Source organism: Trichoplusia ni, chromosome 14, assembly GCF_003590095.1.
Source record: "Trichoplusia ni isolate ovarian cell line Hi5 chromosome 14, tn1, whole genome shotgun sequence".
In the NCBI taxonomy this organism is placed as follows: domain Eukaryota; kingdom Metazoa; phylum Arthropoda; class Insecta; order Lepidoptera; family Noctuidae; genus Trichoplusia; species Trichoplusia ni.
The window spans coordinates 7,615,928-7,630,378 of NC_039491.1; the positions used below are offsets into that span (position 1 = coordinate 7,615,928).

A 14,451-nucleotide genomic window follows, 5' to 3' on the forward strand; every position below is an offset into this window, starting at 1 on the left:
AAGTATTAGTGGTATCTATACGGTCCAACTTAATCACGCACTAAAACAGTATTTTTAAATTGACAATATTGTAATGAATTATGAAAGGTATGAAACCTTTGTTAAGTCCTAGCTACCGCATTAGGTTAAGTAACCTGTAATGGTAGATTAGTGTGATTATTAAATAAATAAATAAATAAATAAATAAATAGCTGTTCTAGGAAGACATCCTTTTAAAATTATACGCTGACTATTAATTTTGATTGAGTAAAAATATCTTTGGAATCAATTACAACGAAGTCTTTCATCGATGAAACATAATTCAAGTTACTAAATGTCACAAGGAAATTTTTTTTTCTTATTCAAACTTCTTGGGTAGGGAAATGTAACACAAACTAAATTCTCCCTTTAGTTCCCTTTCTAAAGACCAGCTCAGTCGTCATTCTGTATTGTTCGCACATAAAATATCGCATGTCTGGAGTTTAGGAGACAAGACACGAGCATGTTGTGAGTTTCGGCATTTCTTTTCAGAAGCAGTCTTATAGGAAACGTGGGAAATGTTATTGTTTAGGAAAAACAAAAGAAAATTAATATTCGTGAACTGTGAAATTAATTTTGCTTTAAAAGATTATCATGTAGGTAAATCTAAATGCCTTAAATCACTGGTATCTTGCTACAGCATCAAGGTTTTCTCATGATAAAGGTCACCAAAAGGATTAGAACCTTAATCGCTATTCAAATCATTTCCAAAATAATAAGCTATCTCCGTTAAAACTACATAATGTGAAACATTTCTATTATAACACTTTTTGTTGAATTGGTTTAGTATCTAAATCATTGACTGTAAAAAAACATTTTTCATACAAGTACGATTTACCTAAACCAACGTACGACATTTATCAAAAACCGTGTTCCGTATATGTGTACCTACAAAATAAAACTGAAACTATATGTATCTTCCACGGGAAAATATAGAGCGTCTGATGGTCGATGGTTATTTTTCGAAAAATATTCGAGATTACTATGTTGGAAGTAAAAACAACGAAAATGGCAGGCAGAATTTTTATGTATACACGTTAGTTCTTCCTGAATATTCCTTGATAACCGACGTCGTTGGGAATTCCGCATCGAACCGATTTTTAAAAGCAAAACTAGAAGCCTATTTCGTTAAATTTAATCAAAATTTCTCTAGCTTCCTGTCTAAAATATCTCAGTCTAATAAACCAGTTGAACCCTTGGAATTCGTTTTTAACAAAAGAGTTTATGCTTGTAAGAAGGAACATTATAAGACAATAATTTTATCAGTTTATTAATTGACAGAGAAGACAAATCCTATAGCTTGATACGTATTTTCTATTTGAAGATTACAGACTAGAAACTGTATGATTCTGCTAACCTGTTATTCAACATCGTCCTGGCTTTTTTCAACGATGTGGGGGTTGGCTTTCATTCTAACCGATGCAGTACCAGTGTTTTACAAGGAGCGATTGATTATCTGACCTCTTTAACCCAGTTGCCTGGGTAACACGATACCCCTTAGCTAGACTTGTTGTCAAACATTCTAGCTTCTGATTACGCGTAACGATTGTCAAAGATGTATGAATATCAGCCGGGGCAAACAATTAAACCTGCGTAACGTGCGAACCCTGTCGATGCAACACAAAAACCATGTGTTACCAAATTCAACATCAAAGGTCTACAGTCATTGCTTATATTTTTTTATATAAGTCACGAATCCTGTGCAAACTTCAGTTATTTCCAGATTTATTTTTCTAATCTGTAAATAACTTCTCTGGCATCCGATAGAATTTCCGATTACTAGGAATTTCTGTTAGTGAGAGACAAATCGCCGTTGACAATGACATGTAACGCGATCGAGGAAATTTCACCTGAAACTGGAAACAGACTCGAATCCTGTTTATTTTTGGAACTAGTGAACTTTTCTGGTTAAGAAGAATTAAAATTCGCACGCTAGGAACTGGATTGAAAGTTCAAAATCAGGAGAAAAGGCATCGGGATTTCAGTAGAAGACTTTTGGATCTAACTTAGTTTAGAGTTTCACATAGCGTTTTACTCCAGAGATACAGAAATATTGTTTGCACCTAAATATAGTTTTTTCTTGGAATCACAAGTCCAAAGACAGAATCGCAAGACAAAGAATGTTAATTTCGCCTTTCCTCTACTTCTGGCAAAACCCACGAAGCAGAAACCAACCAGCAATATTTGTTTACCTTTTGCTGAGAATCCCATATTCATATCCATTGGAGTGTGTATTCCAACTAACTTAATAACATTTAAAAAATGAACATACCCGTAATGAAAACGTTAAAGTAATGAAAGTGTGAAGGTAAACAAAGGATTTGTTATTTTGTTCCAACAATGGAAACGGAAAACATAAAAGGCTGAACACACAATACTTATTTTAGATATTTAACTAAGTTAACAACACGTACACGTTTTGATAATACCTACAGATTTACTGTAAATGTTGTAATTAGTATGTTATTTATATTGAACGCGAACGTCTTTGTGTGTCCAAACGTATCCATGCGGGATAGGATGTATTGGTGCGATTCTAGATGGTCAGATTTACTGAACTGATGTTTCACAACTCAAAGTTAACTAAAGCTCACTACAGAAAATATGGAGAAAGCCTCATATTAAAAAAAAGCGAGGAGCACTTAAACAAAGTGTTTCGAAAACATTACAATTAATTTTTGGAATTGTATTGTGTATATGGAAACCTTTAAAATGTAAAGGATTGCCGCTAGTAAATGCACTATAAATAATATTTCAAATAAAAAATACGTGTCGTATACGTATTTTTATTTGAAATATTATTTACTGCAAATTGCTGAATTTATAAAACGTATTTACAAATATAGCACTAACAAGCACCACTCGCAAACCCTTCGACGCGAACTGTAAAATTATTATAACCAAAGAATGTAGTTGGTTGAAACTAATTGAAAATATACAAATAAAGTATGAATATTCCCAACAGCAGAAATGTATTTCCCTAAACGATATTCCCACCAATGTTGGACTCATTGGACTTATACCCACGTCTAAAATTATTATGATATAGTTGTGAGAGCGTGATAGCGCTCTACATGAAGTATAGTAACGTCTTTCTTCCACAACCACAATGACCTTGCTCTAAGGGTTGAGCGTAGATGTGAACTGGTATCACTTCGGTGAAATATTTGTTTAGAAATCAATGTGCAAAACCAACTATTACAACGAAACTAAATATAATTTGCAAACGCTAATAAATATAAGTAAAGAAAACATAGGTACTTAAATATTAATAAAATAACACTTCGCCTACATGAAAAACTTTAACAACACTGTAAGATAAAATTACATCGGCGGAACGCGGCCATTTTAAATTCTCGAAATTAAAATTCCTTTACAATTTTTTTCGACATTGCAACATTCGATTTCGTATCCGATATTATATTTTCGATCTTGGGATTTTTACTGCCGGCATTACTTAAATAGCAGAGTGCGCAACCGAAGTCTACCGTTTATCATTTAAGTATCATATCAATAAATTAACGAAAGATACAACAGTACTAAGCTTTTTTTAATTTAATTAATAATAATGGTTTACTTACTAACCCTACATCATTAGCTGGGTAGTTTGACTAATTTAGAAATTCACCCATCACGTTTATGTTTGTTGCCTAAACCTCAATTTTGATTTCTTGTTATAGCCGCAAAAGAAATAACTGCCAAGCTATCATGGTTCATGAGATTCAACCTGGAGACAGACGGCCGGACAGCGGTGCCTCAGTAACAGGGTACCGATTTGGCCCTTTTGGTTCTCCAAATGTTTTGTTATTAGTTGACTTGTTGCGTAATCGTTCGGGAATAATTATTTCTAATTACCTACATACCCAATGTAGGTGTACATGTTTAGAACTTAGCTACTCCGTAAAGTAACATACTCTCATGAAGCAAGGAGCTGTTGTCTTTGGAGACGGAACTCCATAACTAAGTTCATGAGATACGGTGTAAGTGATAGTACAGAGACACTGACTGGTTCAAAATCAAATTTAATATCTTATTAAGCCGTTAATATCCAAATGAAATATCTCCATGACATCAATAACTCAAGCAATTAAGTATCATAAAAAAAATCCTCGTCTGCGTGAATGAATTAACGACTAAAGACACGAATTTTAGAAATTAAGCAACCTTCTTATAAAGTTCTTTAAAGTTTTCGCAATCAAATAATAAAATCTTCCTACAAAATTCAAATGTATGATGAACAGGGCCATTAATTGCTTTGAAGTAGAAAATAGCTTCGTATCCTCCCGATCACTACCAGTTTAACTATTAATCCAAGAGTTGTGAGAGACAGACGCTACTCTCCGCCGTATAGTCCTATCACTCTTCGATACACACAATACATATTGTAACCGTCTTATTTCAAACCGACTTCATAACAGAGGAGGTTCTCAATTTCTAGGTTTTTTCTAGTTCAGAACTTCGAACTGGAAGAACGGATTTTGTTCCAAAAAAAATAGCTGGTTTTGTTCTAAAAAGTCATTATCAACTGTGTTTCAATCATTTTTATTTAGAGCGGGTTGTACGTTTTTGTTGTTGAAAACATAAGGTAGTAAAAACACGGATATAATTATAAAGTGTGTTATCTCACCAACGGGAACAATTTCTCCATTATCCCTGCTCCAGTAGGTGACTGGTTTAGGATACGCCTCGGTCTCGCACTCCAGCACTAAATCGGTGCCAAGCGCGGCACCCACCAACTGATTCCTTATTGTTATAACCGGGGGAACTGTTGGAAATAAATCATTGTTTATTGTAAAGAGCATGTTCAAGAAAGTATTTTGAAATTTGGAATAAGACTTTTTTATCATTATGTAACATATGTATAGTCGTGGATAAAATGAAAATATTTTGTTCCATTCAAACTGATAAAAAAAAACTTCTTTTTTTTATAAATTCCAGTTCCCTTTATCTTCATGATAAGTATATGATTATCTATATTTTTCATTAGAGATAAAACAAGTGGGATTTTTTTTTTAATTGGTCTTCATGACTACATGTTATCATTTCATGACAATTGTTGCCGTCGGATGAATTTAATCTTCCTGTTTAATATTTATTAGAGAAGAAAATAATGTTACTTACACTGTACAGTTAGCATGATTCTCTTGCTGACGGTGGGCGGCACGCCATTTGATGCGATGCACAAGTATGCGCCCGCGCTCTGTCTTGTCACTCGAGTTATATTCAACATCGGGCCTTCGAATGACGTCACTACACACACATTGAAAGATTCCATGTTTAACTAATCACAGTTCAATAAAATTCAAGGAGAACTAGACATAGGCCTTAATTTAATATTCTTGGCATATACTTTGAAAATGAGCAGCCGTACATACTCTAGTTACGTTAATACTCAAAAACCACCAAACAATAAAAAGATTTTTCAGTAAAGTAATCAAAACTGCAATTAAAACGTTGCATTGTTTCACCATTTGCTACAGCAATAAAGACTTTATTTTTCCAGTCTTTACACCAACTTACAAAATAATAAGTTTTTCCCCAATATTACCTTGCATGCCATCGGAGACTGTTATGGGTTTGGAATGTTCTCTCCGCCACGTGATCTGTGGATGTGGGGATCCCGTCGCGGCACACGTCAGATTGATCGAAGCTCCTTCTCTCACTATCTGGTCCGGACTTGTCCCACGATCAAGGATATCTGGTGGGACTGTTGGGAAAACATCGATAGAAAAATTAGGATACTGAAGCTATCAGTTACAGCGAAAAAAATACTCGTATAAAAAGGATTTGGTTAAATAGAGTTTTGAAATGTTGGTTCCTCTACATCCCACTTGATAAAGACACCATTTTCTACTCCCACTTTGGGTTCGACGGAAGGGAGTGTCAGACTTTTACTGTTTAATTCCCACCCATGTTCGTTCCTTTACTCTCCACCCCTATGGGTAAAATTATAATCTATGAATCTTTTTTTTAATTCAGCTTTTAGACCCCAAGCGACTGGAATTATTACTATATAAATTTGGTTACTCTATTCTCTCTTAAGTACCTCACTGAAAATGAAGGCTAACAATCTCCATACTGTACACATCGTAAAGTATAAACAAAGTAGAATAAAATCCGACTCTTTTGAAGCAAAAAAATATATATGGTGTGTAGTGTGAATGAAGCTTAAAGCACAATATTATTTATGATTCACCAGTAACAGCCTGCATAGATATTAGATGCAATGCGGGCCAAAATATGCGGTTATGTTGGATATGGTATTTCAATTGTTTCAGAGAATACGTTACCCAACGTATTCACCGCAAATATATTTCACTGGGTCATATAATTACCTAAATATGACTGCCCCTTTTGAAATGTAAAATGAAATCATGCAATAATAACGTTTTTGGGTTTGAGAAAAATCTATTATACTAATATAGACCGACGATCTCAAAAAAATATAATACGTGATAAAGCGATGACGTACCTATTCTACTTCAATTTTTTTTGTCTTTCAAAATTATCACAATGGGTTTTAAAAGCGACGCAACTACTACTCACTAACTAATTTACGTTTCTTAACAGCCTCTTTTAGGCAATAAAATCATTTAGTTTTTGACTTTCCTGTTTCCTGAAAGCAGGTTTTCAAATGGTATGAGCTCACATTCCTTTTAAAACTTAAGTAAACAAAGGCGCTCTCTTTTAAAAGATTTTATGTCTGACATTGTTATTACTATTAAAATACATTATTTTTACTTCATAAGTTTTAACTTTAGAAACTTATGTAAAAGGAAGCTTGCGTAACAATGTTAGACTTATAAAAGGAATGAAAAACTAAGAATTCTAGTACAGGAAGGAACAGAATACGCTTTAGACAAATTACAAAAAAACCCCACACAGTAAAATTCGAAGATTACTGTTGGGCTATAACGCAACAAAATGACTTGATACATTAAGTATAGTTAAAATATTCTAAAAACTAGTTCCTTCATGCCACTTAAAAATATGTGTTACTTTTTAAATTCATTTCCTTTTGATGCTGACTGTACGTTAGAATTAATTTAAGAGCGTACGAGTATTTTAGATCTCTTTGTACCGGTGTTTGAGTGAATGTAAAGTTCTTGAAAGTATAAAAGAGAAATATGGTACGCATAGCAGCTTATGATTGTTAGTGTACGTATGCCTTTGTTAGTCACGATGTTCTAGTGGCTCTATAACTGTCAACTTTATATTAAAACTAGCTGTTGCCCGTGGCGTTTCCCCGATTGATATCGGTTGTAACTTCGATGTCATTAACAAAATCGTATAAGAGTAGGTTTTGTGCTAATCCATGATCAGCTATCGTTCTAGACTTTTAAATATACGCACATACAAACAACTTACATACTTTCGCATTTATAATGTTGTAAAAATAACTCATTTTCAAGTTTACTTAAAAGTAAAATTATTTAAAAATCTATAAAAAGTTACTTAAATTATTAAAAATATTCAGAGCGCCAAAACCACGTTAGGGTTTACAATAAAAAATAAATAACAAACTGCGGAGGTATGTGAATGAAATTCCTATTCGACAAGCGACGTGACTTGTCAGTTCAATACATTTGCATTGGAGCGATTCAATTACCGTCCGAGTCTACATGTCTTCAAGATATCTAAATTCCTTATCCTACGTAAAATAATGAAGAAAACTTTAAAGAATCCTTCTAATATTATAAACACGAAAGTTTGTATGTTTGGATGTTTGTTCCTCTTTCACGCAAAAACCACTGAACGGATTTAGACGTAACTTTTACACAGATATTTTATAACCAGGATTAACAAATACAATATAGTTTGCATACCGACTTTATGTTCCCGTGGGATCTTTTTCGCGAGCGGGTCCACGGGCAACAGCTAGTATTTATATACAAGCTTCTGGTCGACGCGTGACAACACACTCCACGGGGTAGAGTTACGAGTACATCTCTCTTTCATAACTGAAATAATATTACTAAGAGATACTAAGCCATTAAGTACTTACCAACAATATCTAAATATCCAAGCTGGCTCTTCATGGGGTCCGTGTTGATCTGACACATGTACCATCCTCTGTCAGTCTCCCGGAGCTCTCGAATGTGCAGGAACCAGGTCCTGTGGTCGCTGTGTGTGACTCCGACCCTTCGGCTTCGGGATATCACGTGCGTATGGATCGTCAAGATTGTCTGCGTGTCAACTCTCAACCACGCAACCTGTTAAAAATTGTTTATTACCATTTTAAAACGCCATTACGACCGCTAAAGGCTTTATTGTCTGGGACCGTTTGGTTCAGATTTGAGGCAACAAAATGTTTTGTAATTAAAAAGTTTTCGGTTATGAAATAAATGAAACTATATAAACTAATGAAATATGAAATATGTGAATGAAACTATGAAAAGATTAAATATAGCTACTATATCTATAATTTATTGTATCAATTGTAAATGGTTTCACAAACTGTACCAATTATGGAAAGATTTCATTTGTTTTGCCGAAAATGATATAATTTAATCAAAACCAAAATATGAAACATTCCTGTAATGAGGTTTGACAACCCACAGCTTTAGTTATTCAACTAATTGTAGTTATTGTTTGGCAAACCATTTATGTTATACAGTCAATTTAAAACAAATTTACTAATATAGCACTTTAAATATGTTTATAATTTTACTAGTCTGTTATCGTCAATTATGCTAAATACTAAACCGAAGGTCGTGAGTGTAATTCTCATCAAATACAAAAAATTGTGAGAGCATTTGTGTTTTTCTAAATTTGGGTGTTATTAAAAAATATATATAAATACGAGTATATACATATATTTATCAATTATGATGTTATTTATAGAACAGACTATGCCTACTTTAGGTCATTTTTAACTGAGAAAAAAACGAAGTATTTTAACTTTTACGTTTCTCTGGTTGAAAAGATATATTTTACTTCTGCAGTCAATTTCATCTGAATCCATTCATCCATAACAATACAACTGAACACTTTCATGTATCTCTGAACATTCGAATGAATAGTGTTCGCAGAAATTCCAAACGCATGTCACGAGTATATTAAAATTCAATTTGTATAGCAGTTTCGTAAAATAATGGCTGGTAAAAAAGACTGGTTTAAAAAAAAACTATTGAAGTACTAACTGTTGTTTTCTTTGTCTTATAGTGTCTTTTGTATAAAATGAATTGGATTGCAAAATCTGTTTTAATTATCGACTGTCCTATCAATAAATAGATTTAAATTTTTAGACATTCCAACTTCATAGATGTTCATCTTAAAGCTCATTTTGAAATTCGACTATAATTAATATATTTTCTGTGGTTTATCAGCTTTCACTTGTTTCACCGTTTTGTTTCTTGTACTTTTATTATTTTTAATCAATTTCATTAATTTTATCGACATTATCATTATTTTATTAAAGGAAACTATACCTAATGCATGTGTTACGGTATTTTATATTCATCATCATTATCATCACACAAACACAGTGAGTTTGGCAAGGTGATTTCAACCACTCGGCCAACAGTACAGATTCTGCTGCAAACTTGTTAATATTTCTATTATAAATAAATGCGGACAACATCACATACATTGTTCTGAACCCAAAGTAAGTTGCTGAAGCACTTATGTTATGGAATTCAGATACAACGAAGGTGCCACAAACACCCAGACCCGGGACAAAGCAGAAATGTGAATTTTTGCATTGACCCGACCGGGGATCGAACCCGGGACCTCACTCGACCACGGAGGTCGTCGTTGTATTATGCATAAATAAACTAAAAAAAAAAAAACTATAAATACGGTGGCTCATTTTTATGTCCGCTGTCCGGCAGTACACATGTAGGTCACTGACCTGCATCAAGAAAAAGCTCACAAGCTTTATTATAAAACCTGAACAGGTTTCGATAGAAAATCAGTAAACTAAACTCTTACCTCCTCGTTTACTCATACAAAGTATCAAAAGAGAAACTTCCTAGAAGTTTCTACATTCTATTGAATTTTTTCGGAGTTGGCTTCGAAATGCAGATATGGGGTAGACTCGAAATCCGATACAAGTTGAAGTCATTACGACATTGAAGTTATTTCGTATTTTGTATATGTAACATAAATCTTGTTCCTGATTAGATCTTGTCACATGTGAAAATGTAACAGCTGTAGGTATTGTTTACGTTATTTTCTTACACTTTTCAATATTCGGTAGGTATATATTATTGTCAGTATTGTGAATTTCAAAGATTAAACAACATAACAGATATAAAGGTTAAAAAAAATATCCCCAGTTTTCAAATAACTAAAAAATATATACAATTCAAAAGGTTAAAAAGAAAATAATATCAACCTAGTCCGATTTACAGACGGCCTTGTCATAATCTGTAATCTTTACAGACATAGCTGTTTCATATTTAGAACTCGCTCTAATTTATTTAACAAATGCTAAGCTCGGCCTTTACGATTTAGCTTTAACGATACCGTAGTGTAAATCCATAGCAGTTTTATATTTTGTATGTACCTTTTATGATTTAGAAGGTAGAGTACGAATTTTTTTATTCTGAGTTCTCTTAGGTGCATTAAATAATATTAACACAATAATAAACGTTTATTTCAATTCCACAAAGTCTGATAAATTATCAAAAAAGACTAAAATATCTTCACAATACAATTGTATTGGTTTTTGTGGTTTTCTAGAAATTTTGAACGACAGCCATCAATTAATCCATATTTTACCTTTACAACAACTCAATAGAAAGCCGCTTCTGAAAAAATGTTATGAGCAAAAAATAAATAGGGCGCCCACCCTGTGAAGTCAAATAGTTGCAATTGTGTTGCAGCGATGTCGCTCTATGTCTTTTAAAGCGAATTCTCTGTTTTACAACCGCAAGGATTTTGTGATATACCCCTTTAATGTCGACCACACAAGCAAAAAGTTCTAAAACCTAAAAAGAGGTGTAATATTTACCTTATACGTAGAGAGGTTGTGTACTGTACAAGCGAGGATCGCTTCCCGGCCGAGCGCGGCGGTCACATTCGCTATTGGCGCACTGAAGCCAGGTTCATCTGCAACAATCAAATTATTTATTACTACACATCGTATAGCCAAGGCGCTTTAGTGTTCAACACTGCACCTGAACGAAATTGGACTTTCAAGATTTCTCAGCTAAAAACAATTTTATGATGAATTATTGCCATTACCGTGAGTAAGATTTGTAGATTTCTTATCTATGTATTTGTACGTTATCACCAACCTTCCGGTTAAGCATAAATAGAAAAGACTTATTTTTTTTACATTGTTAATGTATTAACAACCCATTTAGTATTAGCATCGTACAAAAACGCAATTAATATGACCGTAACAATCGTTGCTTGACCTTGATTTTTATCATTCTATTTGTTGTTATAGCAGTAGTAACAGAAATTGAACATTTGCGAATATTTCTACCGTCGGTCTATAGCAGACCGACATCGAGATACAGCTCAGTGACGAATGGATGGATCTACAGATGTACCGCGAACACTCAATAATGGGGTTCCATTTTTACTTCTTCTATGGAACCCTAAAAAAAGTGATTTGCTATATAGCATTAAGTGTGGTACAGTTGTAAAAAAACGTTAAATTTCTCGTAAAGTTTACGTAGCAATTTGATCAGATCAATAATTCAAAGAGCTTCAACCGTACACTTCAACAATATAATCATTTCTAGAGTAGCTGAATTTTTAAACGTCAAACTCCTATCTGTTTACTACGAACAAGTTTCATAACCCTTATTCAACAATTCTGTGTAAGTTACTAAGTAACACAGTGTGATATTATTGATGTTAAGGTCAAACACTTGGTTAATCCGATAAAGGGTGATGACCAATATCGACAGGCTGATTCATCAAAGCTTCACTTGCATCTTATTAGCATCGATCCATAAACTAAGCCTACACCATCCCGTAACACAACATTGAATGCCCTGTTGCCGGTTGCCATGGCAACCTACAGTATTAATGCCTGCAGTACATTTATAGAGGTTTGACACCTGACTTTTATCAAGACTAACGTAGCGAAGCTCTAACAAAATTCATGTCATTATTTCTTTTACGAGTTTTCACAAACTGGGGCAGTAAATCATGCATGCCGTGTCTTTTATTTCCGAGTAGCAAAATAGATTTATTTTTAATGTTAAAGGAGGGTAGAGATATGAATATTAGCAACACACCTCGTCTATAAATGTTGATGTTCCCACCTTTTGGGAATGCGTGTTCGCTTCGTTACCAACAACAGTAGCAGAAATTTAATTAAATTTAACCAATTCTGTTAAGAACATTTATTCAAAGGGGTCTTATTGATTTAACATGTTGTTGCCTAATTAAAATGTTACACCAACCTTTTTAAGGTTATGTTTCAACATTGTTTTAATTACGTGTTCTTTGTGTAAGAAAATGCTTTGGTAGTGAGACTTTCTTAAAATAAGCTAAATCCGGAGTAAACCAGCGTTGGTGCAGTTTAGCTTAGATACACTTGTATTTGTTAACAATACCTTGTTAAATTTTACACAGAGAAAGCATCGTATTCTAAAATCCTGTTAGAGAAGAACTCCACAGTGTAATATTTAGGATAAGCTACATATTTATGCGATTGAAATTACATTGATTTTCAATTCCGATAGTGGTTTATTAGCAGTTCAAAAGTCACTCCATGCCAAATACATAATATCAAATTAAATCCATCAATTTCAATTGTTATGACAAGTTAGTACTAACGTTAAGTTCATAATACGTTAAGTCCTACGAAATTAAAGCTTCAGTTACATATAAGCTATAGGATGCAAATGGGTGGTTAAAAATAATTCTTTCTTTAGTATTTGTCGTTAAGGTGGCAACAGAAACATGACGTCTGTGAAATATATTCCAACTTTCTAATTATCACGATTTATGACATTCAGCCTGGTGACGTGACGGAAAGAGTGACGGATAGACAGGGCTTCTACAGTTAAAGGATTCCAAGTACGGTACACTAACAACTAATAAAATAAACCAAAATGAAGCTCAGCTATATAAACAATATTATCATATGTAACGTTTACGTTAATATTACAGTAGTACTGTATGTTTTTACCTCAGTAGTCCCACAAGACTGCATAGGAAGCCACATTGCAGTTTCAAATTATTTGTAAGTAACGCTGTGCTTTTGCACCAAATTAGCAACTAGAGGTAAAGTGGCCGCCCTGTTTGTATAACCATCGTTTAGAATGCTTTTATTAAAATTGTTTTTATTAGACGTTGGAATGTGTTGTTTCTTATATATAAAGTAGATACATTTTTTTTTACTTGGATAAAAATGCCATGATGGTATGAAGTACATTACGTTCGTTGATTGGTTCACTAAAATGAATGTGGAAAACCTACCATGCTAGGTATGTTAAAATAATATTAATATTCTTAGCTGATTTTGAACAGGTACGGAAATAATAAAAAATAAAAATCATGAACTTTCTAACTTTTAAATTGATTGCTACTTTATATCGAATTTAATTGACAAATAACTTAAATATTCAACTTTTATAAACCTTACACCTGAACGCCTTTACAAAAAGGTATTTGTAATAAGTTGGCATAAAACCCATCTTAAATACCGAAATTTGTAACGTCTTTCATCACAATAAAACCGATTATTTTAATTGTATTCTGATCTACGTCAAAACAGACATTTAGCGTTTCCTTTTCGTTTACTATTGAAGTTCCAACGAGTCTGTTATTGTCAGAGTTTAAGCTAATAGAGAATAATAAACTAAAGCTAATATTTAAATTGTTACTTAGTTAAAGTAAACCTATCGACTCGGTACCAATTTTGGTAAAACAAATTATAATATTAATTTCGTCAAGTTTATTTTATATGTTTGTAGGCCATTATATACTAACTAATATCATAGTCCTACTCGCACTTAATTATATTTATCTAACCATCCCTATCCAGTACTGTTTTCATCAATTGGTACTTGAGAATGATTGATAACAGCATGACACGATGAGTTTTGTTTATGAATACTAAAAAGTAAAATTACGAGATTCTTCAAAAAGAAACAAATGAATACAAGACATCTGAATCATTGATCATTGAAAGCAATTCAATATTGAATCTCAACAGTTTTAAATATTCATCAAATAGCGAAGGAACAGCCAAATAGTATCGAGAAAGAGGAATCCTTTTTATTTACTCTGTCAAGCTATAATTCTATTTAGAATTCATGAAATTATCCTTTGTCAGAAACTTGGACAATACTTGAAAAGGCTCCAACATTATCTAATAAATACTAAGCCTTATTTGTTCCTTATAATCTCACCCTTTTACGTGATTCGTCTCAGTACCATTTAGTATAAACTAAAACTATTATCACATGTAATTAGATATAGCGCTTAATTTAAGAAGGTTACTGTGTAACATGAATCTGA

At 33.1% G+C, this 14,451-nt stretch overlaps 1 protein-coding gene across 1 annotated transcript in view; it reads right to left on the reverse strand.

Moving 5' to 3' along the window:
* The window catches only part of LOC113500577 (lachesin-like), a 35,469-nt gene that overhangs the window by 7,147 nt on the left and 13,871 nt on the right, over positions 1–14,451 (reverse strand). The window contains exons 2-6 of the mRNA XM_026881427.1: positions 10,976–11,073; positions 8,024–8,231; positions 5,567–5,725; positions 5,140–5,268; positions 4,646–4,783 (exon numbers count right to left, since the gene is read on the reverse strand). Coding sequence (XP_026737228.1) covers positions 4,646–4,783; positions 5,140–5,268; positions 5,567–5,725; positions 8,024–8,231; positions 10,976–11,073 — 732 coding nt within the window. The remainder of the gene's footprint in view (positions 1–4,645; positions 4,784–5,139; positions 5,269–5,566; positions 5,726–8,023; positions 8,232–10,975; positions 11,074–14,451) is intronic.